The 17,146-nt window shown below is 52.4% G+C and overlaps 2 protein-coding genes across 2 annotated transcripts; both read left to right on the top strand.

The window, feature by feature from the left end:
• The first annotated feature begins 1,056 nt into the window (after positions 1-1,056).
• LOC138718689 (feather keratin-like) lies at positions 1,057-4,509 on the top strand. The gene is made up of 2 exons (XM_069853189.1): positions 1,057-1,325; positions 4,410-4,509. Exons 1-2 carry the CDS (start codon positions 1,057-1,059, stop codon positions 4,507-4,509), a joined length of 369 nt encoding a protein of 122 aa, XP_069709290.1.
• Positions 4,510-7,831: 3,322 nt separating this feature from the next.
• On the top strand, positions 7,832-8,170 carry LOC138718688 (feather keratin-like). The gene has a single exon (XM_069853188.1). The coding sequence runs from the start codon at positions 7,832-7,834 to the stop codon at positions 8,168-8,170; it is 339 nt and encodes a 112-aa protein (XP_069709289.1).
• The last annotated feature ends 8,976 nt before the right edge of the window (positions 8,171-17,146 follow it).

The raw sequence follows: 17,146 nt of genomic DNA, 5'->3' as shown, positions 1-17,146 counted from the left end.
AGGGTTCACTCCATCCCACTGCTCATGTCATTGCGAAGGATGCTGAACAGATTTGTTCCCAAAGATCCACTTCCTGGGCTACATTAATTGAGATTTCTTTCCATCAGGACACCCTGCCACCCATCACAAGCCTCTGGCCCCAACCATTCAACCACTTGGCAGTTCAACTCGCTGGTCACTTATGCAAAGCATGCATTTTGGTCTTTTCTAGGAGGATGCAAGGAGAGAAAACATAAAAAGCTTCACGCAAAATTCAAGGTAAACACAAGCCTTTGTTCTTTCCCCCTCTACAGACCTACTCACTTTAATGCAGAAGATGCATAGCTTGGTCAAGCATGATGTCCTCTTCAGAAATCCATATTCATACGTCCTCATCAACTTTTCTGACCAGGGTTGAGCAGTGGTTTGTGTGGCTACCAGCAATTGCCATTTCCTCCTCACAATGCACCCACAAACCACACAACAAAAGTGCTAAGCAATGGCCTCACTGACACCATTACACCTCTCCTACGCTTTGGTCACCTCTTGCGCCTGCCCTGACACACATCAGCAGCAGCAAGTCTTCAGCCTCTAACACTCACACTTCAAAGATGCTGCCACCACATAGTGGACACGTCCTCAAGAGGAGGACATGACATTGAAGAACTGGGGCAAGGAAAACACACCCCACCTCATGACTCGCCACGCTGGGCCAGGACACAGCTGCTGCCTGCAAAATGCACTCATGCACAAAGCCCGTCCCGCCCCTCGTGCACCACTATAAAAGCTGGCCCAGCACCTCTCTCCCTCACAACCTTCTCTGCACACCTTCTCCTCTGCACTCAACAAGGTGAGTCTCAAAACCCTGAGCCTCCTCCTCCTGTCCAACCTCCTCCCTCTCTTCCACCACGCTCTGCCCCAGCCTCTCCCGCCGACATTCCTCCCCACCGCCACACTCCCCACAGAACCACCCCAACCTCCCAACATCCCTGCCCTCCTCACACTCCACACTTCAAAACCCCCATGCGCCACCACTTGCTCAACACCTTCTCTTCCAGGGACCCTCCACACCACACCATGGCCTGCAACGACCTCTGCCGCCCCTGCGCACCCGCCCCGCTGGCCAACAGCTGCAACGAGCCCTGTGTCAGGCAGTGCCAGGACTCCTCCGTCGTCATCCAGCCTTCCACCGTGCTGGTCACCCTGCCAGGACCCATCCTCACCTCCTTCCCCCAGAGCACCACCGTCGGATCCTCCGCATCGGCTGCCGTGGGCAGCGAACTCAGCTACCAGGGAGTGCCTGTCTCCAACGGGGCCTTCGGCTATGGCTACGGCTACGGCTTGGGAGGCCTGGGCTGCTATGGTGGCAGAGGTCTCGGCTGGTTCGGTGGCAGGAGAGGCTGCTACCCTTGCTAAGGGTCCTCTCCACCACCCTTGACACCAACCACTCACACCCTGGAAGCCACACCATGGGTTGAAGATGCACGTCCTTGCACCTCGAACTTGCTCCCTTCCACTTGACGCTTCTGTCTTCTCTATTTCCGCACCCACCCAATAAAGTTTTCCTGCATCCCAGCCTGAGAAGCCTCCTCTTCTTTCTTCTCCCAAGCTTCTTCCAACCCCACCCAGCACAAAGCCAAGGTTACAGTGGCCATTGGGGTGGGTAGAAAGAGATTACAAGCTCCTCCTAGGCTCTACGTCCCCAGCCACAACAACAACACAGAGCAGCACAGGGACACTTCCAGAACATGACACAAGCCCTTCACTTGCCAAGACAAAAATTGCCCCTGCTCATGCACCACTATCCAGACCTCTGATGCCAGCTCCCCAGGAAAGCAGACACTTGACTCTCTTCCCCAGGACGACTCTCTCCCCACCACAGAAGCAAAATCACAGAACTGCAGAATCACAGAATGGTTGGGTTATTTTGGAAGAGATCTCTGGAGATCTCCAAGTCCAAACCTTCTGCTAAAGCAGGGTCACCTCAATCAGGCTCTACACGAATGCATCCAGACTGGATTTCAGGAACTCCGGAGAAGTAGACTGCACTCCCTCCCTGGGCAGCCAATTCCAGTGCACCATCACTCTCACAAGAATAACATTTTGAGATGTTTGCTTGGGAAACGCAAGTTCCATTTTGTACCTGATGCCCCTTGTCCTGTAGCTGGGCACCACTCAAAATGATCTGGGCCCATCCTGTTGGCCTAGGCCCTGGTGATATTCATAAGCAGTGATAGGAGCCCCTCGTCCTTCTCTTCTCCAGGATAAACACACCCACATCTCTGCCTCTCCTTAGGAGACACAAATTCCAGTCCAAACATCATCTTGTACTCTACTGCAGTTTCTCCACTGGTACCTTTTCTGTCTTGAGTTGAGGAGCATGGAACGGGACACAAGACTCCAGATGCAGCCTCACTACCGCAGAGTAGGCAGGGAGGAGCATCTCCCCTGACCTGTTTATTACACACTTCTTCACGCAGCCCAGGATACTACTGGCCTCCTTGGCCAGAAGGGCACATTGCTGGCTCACGTTCAGCTTGGTGTCACATACAAACTCGCTAAGGGTGCACTCAATCCCTGTCTCCGTGTGCCTGGCAAAGGCAGTAAATTGTCCTGGTTCCCCTAAGGACACCAGATGAACACCACACATTACTGGTCTCCACCTGGACATCAAGGCATTAACCGCAACGCTTTGAGTGCACTTGGACTCCTGCATATTCCTTACTCACCGAAACATCCACCCATCAAATCCACATCTCTCTATCGTAGAGACAAGTCTGTTGTGTGCAATAGAATCAAATGATTTGCACAAGGCCAGGTGGATGAGGTAGTTCATCCTCCATTATCCATCAACGCTGTAGTCCCATTGAAGAAAACCTCAAAACTTGTGAGGCACAATTTGCCTTTTGTGAAGCCCTCTTGCCTTTCAGCTATCGCCTCCAGAATTTCCATCTTCCTTGACATAATATCCAGCAGGATCCACCAGGATTCGTGACCATGCCAGGAATAGAGGTAACACTGACAGGCTGGTTGTTGATTTGGGTTTCCCTTTTGCAGTCCATCTCGCAGGTCACTTCTGACACACGTACATTTTTGTCTTGTCTAGGAGCATGTGAGGCGAGAAATCATCAAAACTCAAGGAAAACACCAGCCTTGATTCTTTACTTTTATACAAACCTAGCCACTTTGATGTGGAAGACACAGATGCTTGTCAAACACAATGTCCCCTTTGAAACAACACGCTCGGGACTTCCCACAACCTTCTTGTCTGTTCTGTGTCCAACAGCTCTGGGTCTCCTTGCTTGGGGTGCCTTCTTCCCAATGTACCCACGAACCACGCCACACGAGTGCCACATGACGACCTCACGGACAACATCCCAACTCTGCGATGCTTTGGTTGCCTCTTCGGCCCACCCTGACATTCACCATCACCACCAAGACTTAGACTTCAAAACCTTTGCCTTGAAAGCTGCCACCAGGGCCAAGTAGATGGCATGACATGTTGATGACCTCCTTGCCTCTCCTAATTCGGGCTGAGCTGGGTCAGGCTGCCAGGAAATGGGCTCCCATCATCAGAACACACTCACAAACCACACAAGAAATGTGCCAGGTAATGACCTCACTGACACCATTACACCTCTCCTACGCTTCGGTCACCTCTTGCGCCTGCCCTGGCACCCAACATCGACACCAAGCCTTTTACCTCTAAGATCCTCACTTCAAAGCAGCCGCCACCACATAGTGGACACGTCCTCAAGAGGAGGACATGACATTGAAGAACTGGGGCAAGGAAAACACACCCCACCTCATGACTCGCCACGCTGAGCCAGGACACAGCTGCTGCCTGCAAAATGCACTCATGCACAAAGCCTGTCCCACCCCTCGCGCACCACCATAAAAGCTGGCCCAGCACCTCTCTCCCTCACAACCTTCCCTGCACACCGTCTCCTCCACGCTCAACAAGGTGAGTCTCAAAACCCTGAGGCTCCTTCTCCTGTCCAACCTCCTCCCTCTCTTCCACCATGCTCTACCCCAGCCTCAACAGCCCACATGCCTCCCCACCACCACAAACCTCACAGACCCACCCACGCCTCCCCATTCTCCTGCCCTCCTCACACTTTGCCCCTTGCAAACCAACATCCTGACCCTTGCTCAACACCTTCTCTTCCAGGGACCCTCCACACCACACCCATGGCCTGCAACGACCTCTGCCGCCCCTGCGCACCCGCCCCGCTGGCCAACAGCTGCAACGAGCCCTGCATCAGGCAGTGCCAGGACTCCTCCGTCGTCATCCAGCCTCCTGCCGTGCTGGTCACCCTGCCAGGACCCATCCTCACCTCCTTCCCCCAGAGCACCGCCGTCGGATCCTCCGCATCGGCTGCCGTGGGCAGCGAACTCAGCTACCAGGGAGTGCCTGTCTCCAACGGGGCCTTCGGCTATGGCTACGGCTACGGCTTGGGAGGCCTGGGCTGCTATGGTGGCAGAGGTCTCGGCTGGTTCGGTGGCAGGAGAGGCTGCTACACCTGCTAAAGGTCGTCACCATCACCCCTGACACTGACCACCCACCCCCTGGAAGCCACACCATGGGTTGAGGATGCACCTCCTTGCACCTCAGATCTGCTCTCTTCCTCTTGGCGCTCCTGCCTTCTCAATTTCTCTCCATTCAATAAAGTTCTCCTGCATTCAAGCTTGAGTCGCCTCCTCTCTTCTTTTAAAGTTCCTCCAACCTCACCCAGCACAACACCAAGGCTACACTGGCCATTGAGGTGGTTGGAAAGATGTTGCAATCTCCACGTATGGTTTATGTCCCCAGCCACAACAACAATAGAGAGCAGGGCAGAGACACTTCCAGAACATGACAAAAGCCCTTCGCTTGCCCAGGCAAATCATGCCCATGCTAGTTCACCGCTATCCAGACCTCCGATGTCAGCTCCCCTGGTTAACAAACTCTTGACTCTTCCCCAGGATGACTCTCTGGCCACCACAGCAAGCAAAATCACAGAACTACAGAACCACAGAATGGTTGGGTTGCATTGGAAGAGATCTCTGGAGATCTCCCAGTCCAAACCTCCTGCTAAAGCAGGGTCACCTCAATCAGGCTGTACAGGAATGCATCAGATTGGATTTCAGTTTTTCCAGAACTGGCTGCCCAGTGCTCTATCACCCTTACAATAAATCAGGCTTTGCTCATGCTCACGTTTAACTTCCTGTGCTACTATTTGCGCCCGTTGCTCCTTGTCCAGTAGCTAGCGTCTACTTAGAAAAGTCTGGCCCCATCCTCTTGAATCCTTCTCTTTGCATATTGATCTTCTTTGATGATTTCTCTTCTCAATCTTCTCTTCTCCAAGCAAAAGCAACCAGGGTCTTTCAACCTTTCAAAGTCAGAGAGAAGCTCTAGGCCTTTTAAGCACCTCCATGGCCTCCACTGGACTCTCTCCAATAGATTCTTGAGTTTCTGGAGCTGGCGATGCTCCACCCCAGGACTTGTTTAAGGCCAGATTGGATAGGGGCTTGGGTAACCTCATCTAGTGGGATGTCCTTCCCCATGGCAAGGGGATGGAACTAGATGATCTTTAAGATCCCTTCCAACCCCAACTATTCTAGGATTCTATGCGGCCTCTCTAGGGCAGAGTAGATGGGGAGGAGCATCTCATTCAACCCTCTTGCTACACTCTTCTTGACACACTCCAGAATACCCTCAGTCTTCACCACCAGTGCACATTGCTGACTCATATCAAGGACAAGGACCTGGCATTTGGCCTTGTCGAACTCGCAGATTTGCATGGGCTCGTGTCCCTAGCTGGTCAAGGCTGCTCTGGCTGGCAACCCTTTCCTCTGGAGAGTCCACAACATCATTCACCTTGGTGTCATCTGCAAACTGGCAGAGGGTGCACTCAATGCCATTGTCTGCGGCCCTGGAAAAGACCGTAAATAATACTGGTCCCAATATGGACTCCTGACGACACCACTCGTGACTGGTCTCTACCGGGACAACAAGCTATTGACCACAATCCTTCGGCATCCAGATGATTCCTTATCAACCAAGCAATCCACTCATCAGATCCACATCTCTCCATTTAGACAAGGACAGACCTTTCCTCTTGGGTATCCATCATACCACTCAGCTTGGTGTCTTCTTCAGACTCACTGAGGGTGCACTCACTCCCACTCTCTATGTCCCTGACAAAGACAGTGAATAATCGTTGTCCCAGGACAGACACTAGGTGGACACCGCTAGTCACTGATCTCCACCTGTACATCGAGACCTTGACCCCAGCACTCTGAGTGGAACAATCCCGCATAATTCTTACAAACCAAGAGGTCCACCCATCAAATCCACATCTTTCAATGTCAGAGACAAGGGTGCTGTGAGTGGCAGTATCAAATACATTACACAAGGCCAAGTAGATGAGGCCAGTTCCTCTTCCCTTCTCCACCAACACTGTAGCCTCACTGCACGCAGCCTCCATTTAGAAAAGGATGATGCGTGAGACACTTTCATATGATTTGCAGAGGGCCAGGTAGGTGAGTTCTGTTCCTCTTCCCTTCCCCACCAACATTGTAGACCCATCGCACAAAGACTCCAAATTTCTAAGGAACAATTTGCCTTTTGGGAAGGCATCTTGTCTTTCAGCAATCTCCTCCTTAATTTCCACACGCCTTGGCATAGTTTCCAGGAGGATCTGCCACAATCCGTGACATTGGCAGGCACAGAGGTGACACTGACCGGCTGATAGTTGACCTGGGTCTCCCTTTTGCGTCTTTAAAATGAGAGTTACCATCTGCTGCCTTGCTGAGGGTTCACTCCATCCCACTGCTCATGTCATTGCGAAGGATGCTGAACAGATTTGTTCCCAAAGATCCACTTCCTGGGCTACATTAATTGAGATTTCTTTCCATCAGGACACCCTGCCACCCATCACAAGCCTCTGGCCCCAACCATTCAACCACTTGGCAGTTCAACTCGCTGGTCACTTATGCAAAGCATGCATTTTGGTCTTTTCTAGGAGGATGCAAGGAGAGAAAACATAAAAAGCTTCACGCAAAATTCAAGGTAAACACAAGCCTTTGTTCTTTCCCCCTCTACAGACCTACTCACTTTAATGCAGAAGATGCATAGCTTGGTCAAGCATGATGTCCTCTTCAGAAATCCATATTCATACGTCCTCATCAACTTTTCTGACCAGGGTTGAGCAGTGGTTTGTGTGGCTACCAGCAATTGCCATTTCCTCCTCACAATGCACCCACAAACCACACAACAAAAGTGCTAAGCAATGGCCTCACTGACACCATTACACCTCTCCTACGCTTTGGTCACCTCTTGCGCCTGCCCTGACACACATCAGCAGCAGCAAGTCTTCAGCCTCTAACACTCACACTTCAAAGATGCTGCCACCACATAGTGGACACGTCCTCAAGAGGAGGACATGACATTGAAGAACTGGGGCAAGGAAAACACACCCCACCTCATGACTCGCCACGCTGGGCCAGGACACAGCTGCTGCCTGCAAAATGCACTCATGCACAAAGCCCGTCCCGCCCCTCGTGCACCACTATAAAAGCTGGCCCAGCACCTCTCTCCCTCACAACCTTCTCTGCACACCTTCTCCTCTGCACTCAACAAGGTGAGTCTCAAAACCCTGAGCCTCCTCCTCCTGTCCAACCTCCTCCCTCTCTTCCACCACGCTCTGCCCCAGCCTCTCCCGCCGACATTCCTCCCCACCGCCACACTCCCCACAGAACCACCCCAACCTCCCAACATCCCTGCCCTCCTCACACTCCACACTTCAAAACCCCCATGCGCCACCACTTGCTCAACACCTTCTCTTCCAGGGACCCTCCACACCACACCATGGCCTGCAACGACCTCTGCCGCCCCTGCGCACCCGCCCCGCTGGCCAACAGCTGCAACGAGCCCTGTGTCAGGCAGTGCCAGGACTCCTCCGTCGTCATCCAGCCTTCCACCGTGCTGGTCACCCTGCCAGGACCCATCCTCACCTCCTTCCCCCAGAGCACCACCGTCGGATCCTCCGCATCGGCTGCCGTGGGCAGCGAACTCAGCTACCAGGGAGTGCCTGTCTCCAACGGGGCCTTCGGCTATGGCTACGGCTACGGCTTGGGAGGTCTGGGCTGCTATGGTGGCAGAGGTCTCGGCTGGTTCGGTGGCAGGAGAGGCTGCTACCCTTGCTAAGGGTCCTCTCCACCACCCTTGACACCAACCACTCACACCCTGGAAGCCACACCATGGCTTGAAGATGCACGTCCTTGCACCTCGAACTTGCTCCCTTCCACTTGACGCTTCTGTCTTCTCTATTTCCGCACCCACCCAATAAAGTTTTCCTGCATCCCAGCCTGAGAAGCCTCCTCTTCTTTCTTCTCCCAAGCTTCTTCCAACCCCACCCAGCACAAAGCCAAGGTTACAGTGGCCATTGGGGTGGGTAGAAAGAGATTACAAGCTCCTCCTAGGCTCTACGTCCCCAGCCACAACAACAACACAGAGCAGCACAGGGACACTTCCAGAACATGACACAAGCCCTTCACTTGCCAAGACAAAAATTGCCCCTGCTCATGCACCACTATCCAGACCTCTGATGCCAGCTCCCCAGGAAAGCAGACACTTGACTCTCTTCCCCAGGACGACTCTCTCCCCACCACAGAAGCAAAATCACAGAACTGCAGAATCACAGAATGGTTGGGTTATTTTGGAAGAGATCTCTGGAGATCTCCAAGTCCAAACCTTCTGCTAAAGCAGGGTCACCTCAATCAGGCTCTACACGAATGCATCCAGACTGGATTTCAGGAACTCCGGAGAAGTAGACTGCACTCCCTCCCTGGGCAGCCAATTCCAGTGCACCATCACTCTCACAAGAATAACATTTTGAGATGTTTGCTTGGGAAACGCAAGTTCCATTTTGTACCTGATGCCCCTTGTCCTGTAGCTGGGCACCACTCAAAATGATCTGGGCCCATCCTGTTGGCCTAGGCCCTGGTGATATTCATAAGCAGTGATAGGAGCCCCTCGTCCTTCTCTTCTCCAGGATAAACACACCCACATCTCTGCCTCTCCTTAGGAGACACAAATTCCAGTCCAAACATCATCTTGTACTCTACTGCAGTTTCTCCACTGGTACCTTTTCTGTCTTGAGTTGAGGAGCATGGAACGGGACACAAGACTCCAGATGCAGCCTCACTACCGCAGAGTAGGCAGGGAGGAGCATCTCCCCTGACCTGTTTATTACACACTTCTTCACGCAGCCCAGGATACTACTGGCCTCCTTGGCCAGAAGGGCACATTGCTGGCTCACGTTCAGCTTGGTGTCACATACAAACTCGCTAAGGGTGCACTCAATCCCTGTCTCCGTGTGCCTGGCAAAGGCAGTAAATTGTCCTGGTTCCCCTAAGGACACCAGATGAACACCACACATTACTGGTCTCCACCTGGACATCAAGGCATTAACCGCAACGCTTTGAGTGCACTTGGACTCCTGCATATTCCTTACTCACCGAAACATCCACCCATCAAATCCACATCTCTCTATCGTAGAGACAAGTCTGTTGTGTGCAATAGAATCAAATGATTTGCACAAGGCCAGGTGGATGAGGTAGTTCATCCTCCATTATCCATCAACGCTGTAGTCCCATTGAAGAAAACCTCAAAACTTGTGAGGCACAATTTGCCTTTTGTGAAGCCCTCTTGCCTTTCAGCTATCGCCTCCAGAATTTCCATCTTCCTTGACATAATATCCAGCAGGATCCACCAGGATTCGTGACCATGCCAGGAATAGAGGTAACACTGACAGGCTGGTTGTTGATTTGGGTTTCCCTTTTGCAGTCCATCTCGCAGGTCACTTCTGACACACGTACATTTTTGTCTTGTCTAGGAGCATGTGAGGCGAGAAATCATCAAAACTCAAGGAAAACACCAGCCTTGATTCTTTACTTTTATACAAACCTAGCCACTTTGATGTAGAAGACACAGATGCTTGTCAAACACAATGTTCCCTTTGAAACGACACGCTCGGGACTACCCACAACCTTTTTGTCTGTTCTGTGTCTGACAGCTCTGGGTCTCCCTGCTTGGGGTGCCTTCTTCCCAATGTACCCACGAACCACGCCACACGAGTGCCACATGACGACCTCACGGACAACATCCCAACTCTGCGATGCTTTGGTTGCCTCTTCGGCCCACCCTGACATTCACCATCACCACCAAGATTTAGACTTCCAGACCTTTGCCTTGAAAGCTGCCACCAGGGCCAAGTAGATGGCATGACATGTTGATGACCTTCTTGCCTCTCCTAATTCGGGCTGAGCTGGGTCAGGCTGCCAGGAAATGGGCTCCCATCATCACAACGCACTCACAAACCACACAAGAAATATACCATGCGATTACCTCACTGACACCATTACACCTCTCCTACGCTTTGGTCACCTCTTGCGCCTGCCCTGACCCACTTCAGCAGCACCAAGACTTTGGCCTCTAACACTCTCACATCAAAGCAGCCGCCAGCACCAAGTGGACACGTCCTCAAGAGGAGGACATGACATTGAAGAACTGGGGCAAGGAAAACACACCCCACCTCATGACTCGCCACGCTGGGCCAATACCCAGCTGCTGCCTGCAAAATGCACTCACGCACAAAGCCCGTCCCGCCCCTCGCGCACCACCATAAAAGCTGGCCCAGCACCTCTCTCCCTCACAACCTTCCCTGCACACCGTCTCCTCCACGCTCAACAAGGTGAGTCTCAAAACCCTGAGGCTCCTTCTCCTGTCCGACCTCCTCCCTCTCTTCCACCATGCTCTACCCCATCCTCAACAGCCCACACGCCTCCCCACCACCACGAACCTCACAGACCCACCCACGCCTCCCAATTCCCCTGCGCTTCTCACACTTTGCCCCTCGCAAACCAACATCCTGACCCTTGCTCAACACCTTCTCTTCCAGGGACCCTCCACACCACACCCATGGCCTGCAACGACCTCTGCCGCCCCTGCGCACCCGCCCCGCTGGCCAACAGCTGCAACGAGCCCTGTGTCAGGCAGTGCCAGGACTCCTCCGTCGTCATCCAGCCTTCCACCGTGCTGGTCACCCTGCCAGGACCCATCCTCACCTCCTTCCCCCAGAGCACCACCGTCGGATCCTCTGCATCGGCTGCCGTGGGCAGCGAACTCAGCTACCAGGGAGTGCCAGTCTCCAACGGGGCCTTCGGCTACGGCTACGGCTACGGCTTGGGAGGTCTGGGCTGCTATGGTGGCAGAGGTCTCAGCTGGTTCGGTGGCAGGAGAGGCTGCTACCCTTGCTAAGGGTCCTCTCCACCACCCTTGACTCCAACCACTCACACCCTGGAAGCCACACCATGGCTTGAAGATGCACGTCCTTGCACCTCGAACTTGCTCCCTTCCACTTGACGCTTCTGTCTTCTCTATTTCCGCACCCACCCAATAAAGTTTTCCTGCATCCCAGCCTGAGAAGCCTCCTCTTCTTTCTTCTCCCAAGCTTCTTCCAACCCCACCCAGCACAAAGCCAAGGTTACAGTGGCCATTGGGGTGGGTAGAAAGAGATTACAAGCTCCTCCTAGGCTCTACGTCCCCAGCCACAACAACAACACAGAGCAGCACAGGGACACTTCCAGAACATGACACAAGCCCTTCACTTGCCAAGACAAAAATTGCCCCTGCTCATGCACCACTATCCAGACCTCTGATGCCAGCTCCCCAGGAAAGCAGACACTTGACTCTCTTCCCCAGGACGACTCTCTCCCCACCACAGAAGCAAAATCACAGAACTGCAGAATCACAGAATGGTTGGGTTATTTTGGAAGAGATCTCTGGAGATCTCCAAGTCCAAACCTTCTGCTAAAGCAGGGTCACCTCAATCAGGCTCTACACGAATGCATCCAGACTGGATTTCGGGAACTCCGGAGAAGTAGACTGCACTCCCTCCCTGGGCAGCCAATTCCAGTGCACCATCACTCTCACAAGAATAACATTTTGAGATGTTTGCTTGGGAAACGCAAGTTCCATTTTGTACCTGATGCCCCTTGTCCTGTAGCTGGGCACCACTCAAAATGATCTGGGCCCATCCTGTTGGCCTAGGCCCTGGTGATATTCATAAGCAGTGATAGGAGCCCCTCGTCCTTCTCTTCTCCAGGATAAACACACCCACGTCTCTGCCTCTCCTTAGGAGACACAAATTCCAGTCCAAACATCATCTTGTACTCTACTGCAGTTTCTCCACTGGTACCTTTTCTGTCTTGAGTTGAGGAGCATGGAACGGGACACAAGACTCCAGATGCAGCCTCACTACCGCAGAGTAGGCAGGGAGGAGCATCTCCCCTGACCTGTTTATTACACACTTCTTCATGCAGCCCAGGATACTACTGGTCTCCTTGGCCAGAAGGGCACATTGCTGGCTCACGTTCAGCTTGGTGTCACATACAAACTCGCTAAGGGTGCACTCAATCCCTGTCTCCGTGTGCCTGGCAAAGGCAGTAAATTGTCCTGGTTCCCCTAAGGACACCAGATGAACACCACACATTACTGGTCTCCACCTGGACATCAAGGCATTAACCGCAACGCTTTGAGTGCACTTGGACTCCTGCATATTCCTTACTCACCGAAACATCCACCCATCAAATCCACATCTCTCTATCATAGAGACAAGTCTGTTGTGTGCAATAGAATCAAATGCTTTGCACAAGGCCAGGTGGATGAGGTAGCTCATCCTCCATTATCCATCAACGCTGTAGTGCCATTGAAGAAAACCTCAAAACTTGTGAGGCACAATTTGCCTTTTGTGAAGCCCTCTTGCCTTTCAGCTATGGCCTCCAGAATTTCCATCTTCCTTGACATAATATCCAGCAGGATCCACCAGGATTCGTGACCATGCCAGGAACAGAGGTAACACTGACAGGCTGGTTGTTGATTTGGGTTTCCCTTTTGCAGTCCATCTCGCAGGTCACTTCTGACACACGTACATTTTTGTCTTGTCTAGGAGCATGTGAGGCGAGAAATCATCAAAACTCAAGGAAAACACCAGCCTTGATTCTTTACTTTTATACAAACCTAGCCACTTTGATGTAGAAGACACAGATGCTTGTCAAACACAATGTTCCCTTTGAAACGACACGCTCGGGACTACCCACCACCTTTTTGTCTGTTCTGTGTCTGACAGCTCTGGGTCTCCCTGCTTGGGGTGCCTTCTTCCCAATGTACCCACGAACCACGCCACACGAGTGCCAAAAGACGACCTCACGGACAACATCCCAACTCTGCGATGCTTTGGTTGCCTCTTTGGCCCACCCTGACATTCACCATCACCACCAAGACTTAGATTTCCAAACCTTTGCCTTGAAAGCTGCCACCAGGGCCAAGTAGATGGCATGACATGTTGATGACCTTCTTGCCTCTCCTAATTCGGGCTGAGCTGGGTCAGGCTGCCAGGAAATGGGCTCCCATCATCACAACGCACTCACAAACCACACAAGAAATGTACCATGTGATTACCTCACTGACACCATTACACCTCTCCTACGCTTCGGTCACCTCTTGCGCCTGCCCTGGCACCCAACATCGACACCAAGCCTTTTACCTCTAAGATCCTCACATCAAAGCAGCCGCCACCACATAGTGGACACGTCCTCAAGAGGAGGACATGACATTGAAGAACTGGGGCAAGGAAAACACACCCCACCTCATGACTCGCCACGCTAGGCCAGGACACAGCTGCTGCCTGCAAAATGCACTCATGCACAAAGCCCGTCCCGCCCCTCGCGCACCACCATAAAAGCTGGCCCAGCACCTCTCTCCCTCACAACCTTCCCTGCACACCATCTCCTCCACGCTCAACAAGGTGAGTCTCAAAACCCTGAGGCTCCTTCTCCTGTCCAACCTCCTCCCTCTCTTCCACCATGCTCTACCCCAGCCTCAACAGCCCACATGCCTCCCCACCACCACAAACCTCACAGACCCACCCACGCCTCCCCATTCTCCTGCCCTCCTCACACTTTGCCCCTTGCAAACCAACATCCTGACCCTTGCTCAACACCTTCTCTTCCAGGGACCCTCCACACCACACCCATGGCCTGCAACGACCTCTGCCGCCCCTGCGCACCCGCCCCGCTGGCCAACAGCTGCAACGAGCCCTGCATCAGGCAGTGCCAGGACTCCTCCGTCGTCATCCAGCCTCCTGCCGTGCTGGTCACCCTGCCAGGACCCATCCTCACCTCCTACCCCCAGAGTACCGCCGTCGGATCCTCCGCATCGGCTGCCGTGGGCAGCGAACTCAGCTACCAGGGAGTGCCCGTCTCCAACGGGGCCTTCGGCTATGGCTACGGCTTGGGAGGCTTGGGCTGCTATGGTGGCAGAGGTCTCGGCTGGTTCAGTGGCAGGAGAGGCTGCTACACCTGCTAAAGGTCGTCACCATCACCCCTGACACTGACCACCCACCCCCTGGAAGCCACACCATGGGTTGAGGATGCACCTCCTTGCACCTCAGATCTGCTCTCTTCCTCTTGGCGCTCCTGCCTTCTCAATTTCTCTCCATTCAATAAAGTTCTCCTGCATTCAAGCTTGAGTCGCCTCCTCTCTTCTTTTAAAGTTCCTCCAACCTCACCCAGCACAACACCAAGGCTACACTGGCCATTGAGGTGGTTGGAAAGATGTTGCAATCTCCACGTATGGTTTATATCCCCAGCCACAACAACAATAGAGAGCAGGGCAGAGACACTTCCAGAACATGACAAAAGCCCTTCGCTTGCCCAGGCAAATCATGCCCATGCTAGTTCACCGCTATCCAGACCTCCGATGTCAGCTCCCCTGGTTAACAAACTCTTGACTCTTCCCCAGGATGACTCTCTGGCCACCACAGCAAGCAAAATCACAGAACTACAGAACCACAGAATGGTTGGGTTGCATTGGAAGAGATCTCTGGAGATCTCCCAGTCCAAACCTCCTGCTAAAGCAGGGTCACCTCAATCAGGCTGTACAGGAATGCATCAGATTGGATTTCAGTTTTTCCAGAACTGGCTGCCCAGTGCTCTATCACCCTTACAATAAATCAGGCTTTGCTCATGTTCACGTTTAACTTCCTGTGCTACTATTTGCGCCCGTTGCTCCTTGTCCAGTAGCTAGCGTCTACTTAGAAAAGTCTGGCCCCATCCTCTTGAATCCTTCTCTTTGCATATTGATCTTCTTTGATGATTTCTCTTCTCAATCTTCTCTTCTCCAAGCAAAAGCAACCAGGGTCTTTCAACCTTTCAAAGTCAGAGAGAAGCTCTAGGCCTTTTAAGCACCTCCATGGCCTCCACTGGACTCTCTCCAATAGTTCCTTGAGTTTCTGGAGCTGGCGATGCTCCACCCCAGGACTTGTTTAAGGCCAGATTGGATAGGGGCTTGGGTAACCTCATCTAGTGGGATGTCCTTCCCCATGGCAAGGGGATGGAACTAGATGATCTTTAAGATCCCTTCCAACCCCAACTATTCTAGGATTCTATGCAGCCTCCCTAGGGCAGAGTAGATGGGGAGGAGCATTTCATTCAACCCTCCTGCTACACTCTTCGTGACACACTCCAGAATACCCTCAGTCTTCACCACCAGTGCACATTGCTGACTCATATCAAGGACAAGGACCTGGCATTTGGCCTTGTCGAACTCGCAGATTTGCATAGGCTCATGTCCCTAGCTGGTCAAGGCTGCTCTGGCTGGCAACCTTTTCCTCTGGAGAGTCCACAACATCATTCAGCTTGGTGTCATCTGCAAACTGGCAGAGGGTGCACTCAATGCCATTGTCTGCGGCCCTGGCAAAGACCGTAAATAATACTGGTCTCAATATGGACTCCTGACGACACCAATCGTGACTGGTCTCTACCCGGACAACAAGCTATTGACCACAATACTTCGGCATCCAGACGATTCCTTATCGACCAAGCGATCCACTCATCAGATCCACATCTCTCCATTTAGACAAGGACAGACCTTTCCTCTTGGGTATCCATCATACCACTCAGCTTGGTGTCTTCTTCAGACTCCCTGAGGGTGCACTCACTCCCACTCTGTATGTCCCTGACAAAGACAGTGAATAATCCTTGTCCCAGGACAGACACTAGGTGGACACCGCTAGTCACTGATCTCCACCTGTACATCGAGACCTTGACCCCAGCACTCTGAGTGGAAAAATCCTGCATAATTCTTACAAACCAAGAGGTCCACCCACCAAATCCACATCTTTCAATGTCAGAGACAAGGGTGCTGTGAGTGGCAGTATCAAATACATTACACAAGGCCAAGTAGATGAGGCCAGTTCCTCTTCCCTTCTCCACCAACACTGTAGCCTCACTGCACGCAGCCTCCATTTAGAAAAGGATGATGCGTGAGACACTTCCATATGATTTGCAGAAGGCCAGGTAGGTGAGTTCTGTTCCTCTTCCCTTCCCCACCAACATTGTAGACCCATCGCACAAAGACTCCAAATTTCTAAGGAACAATTTGCCTTTTGGGAAGGCATCTTGTCTTTCAGCAATCTCCTCCTTAATTTCCACACGCCTTGGCATAGTTTCCAGGAGGATCTGCCACAATCCGTGACATTGGCAGGCACAGAGGTGACACTGACAGGCTGATAGTTGACCTGGGTCTCCCTTTTGCGTCTTTAAAATGAGAGTTACCATCTGCCGCCTTGCTGAGGGTTCACTCCATCCCACTGCTCATGTCATTGCGAAGGATGCTGAACAGATTTGTTCCCAAAGATCCACTTCCTGGGCTACATTAATTGAGATTTCTTTCCATCAGGACACCCTGCCACCCATCACAAGCCTCTGGCCCCAACCATTCAACCACTTGGCAGTTCAACTTGCTGGTCACTTATGCAAAGCATGCATTTTGGTCTTTTCTAGGAGGATGCAAGGAGAGAAAACATAAAAGGCTTCATGCAAAATTCAAGGTAAACACAAGCCTTTGTTCTTTCCCCCTCTACAGACCTACTCACTTTAATGCAGAAGATGCATAGCTTGGTCAAGCATGATGTCCTCTTCAGAAATCCATATTCATACCTCGTCATCAACTTTTCTGACCAGGGTTGAGCAGTGGTTTGCGTGGCTACCAGCAATTGCCATTTCCTCCTCACAATGCACCCAAAAACCACACAACAAAAGTGCTAAGCAATGGCCTCAC

This window comes from Phaenicophaeus curvirostris, chromosome 3 (assembly GCF_032191515.1).
Source record: "Phaenicophaeus curvirostris isolate KB17595 chromosome 3, BPBGC_Pcur_1.0, whole genome shotgun sequence".
NCBI classification, from domain to species: domain Eukaryota; kingdom Metazoa; phylum Chordata; class Aves; order Cuculiformes; family Cuculidae; genus Phaenicophaeus; species Phaenicophaeus curvirostris.
This window is presented reverse-complemented; position numbering and strand designations above follow the sequence as displayed.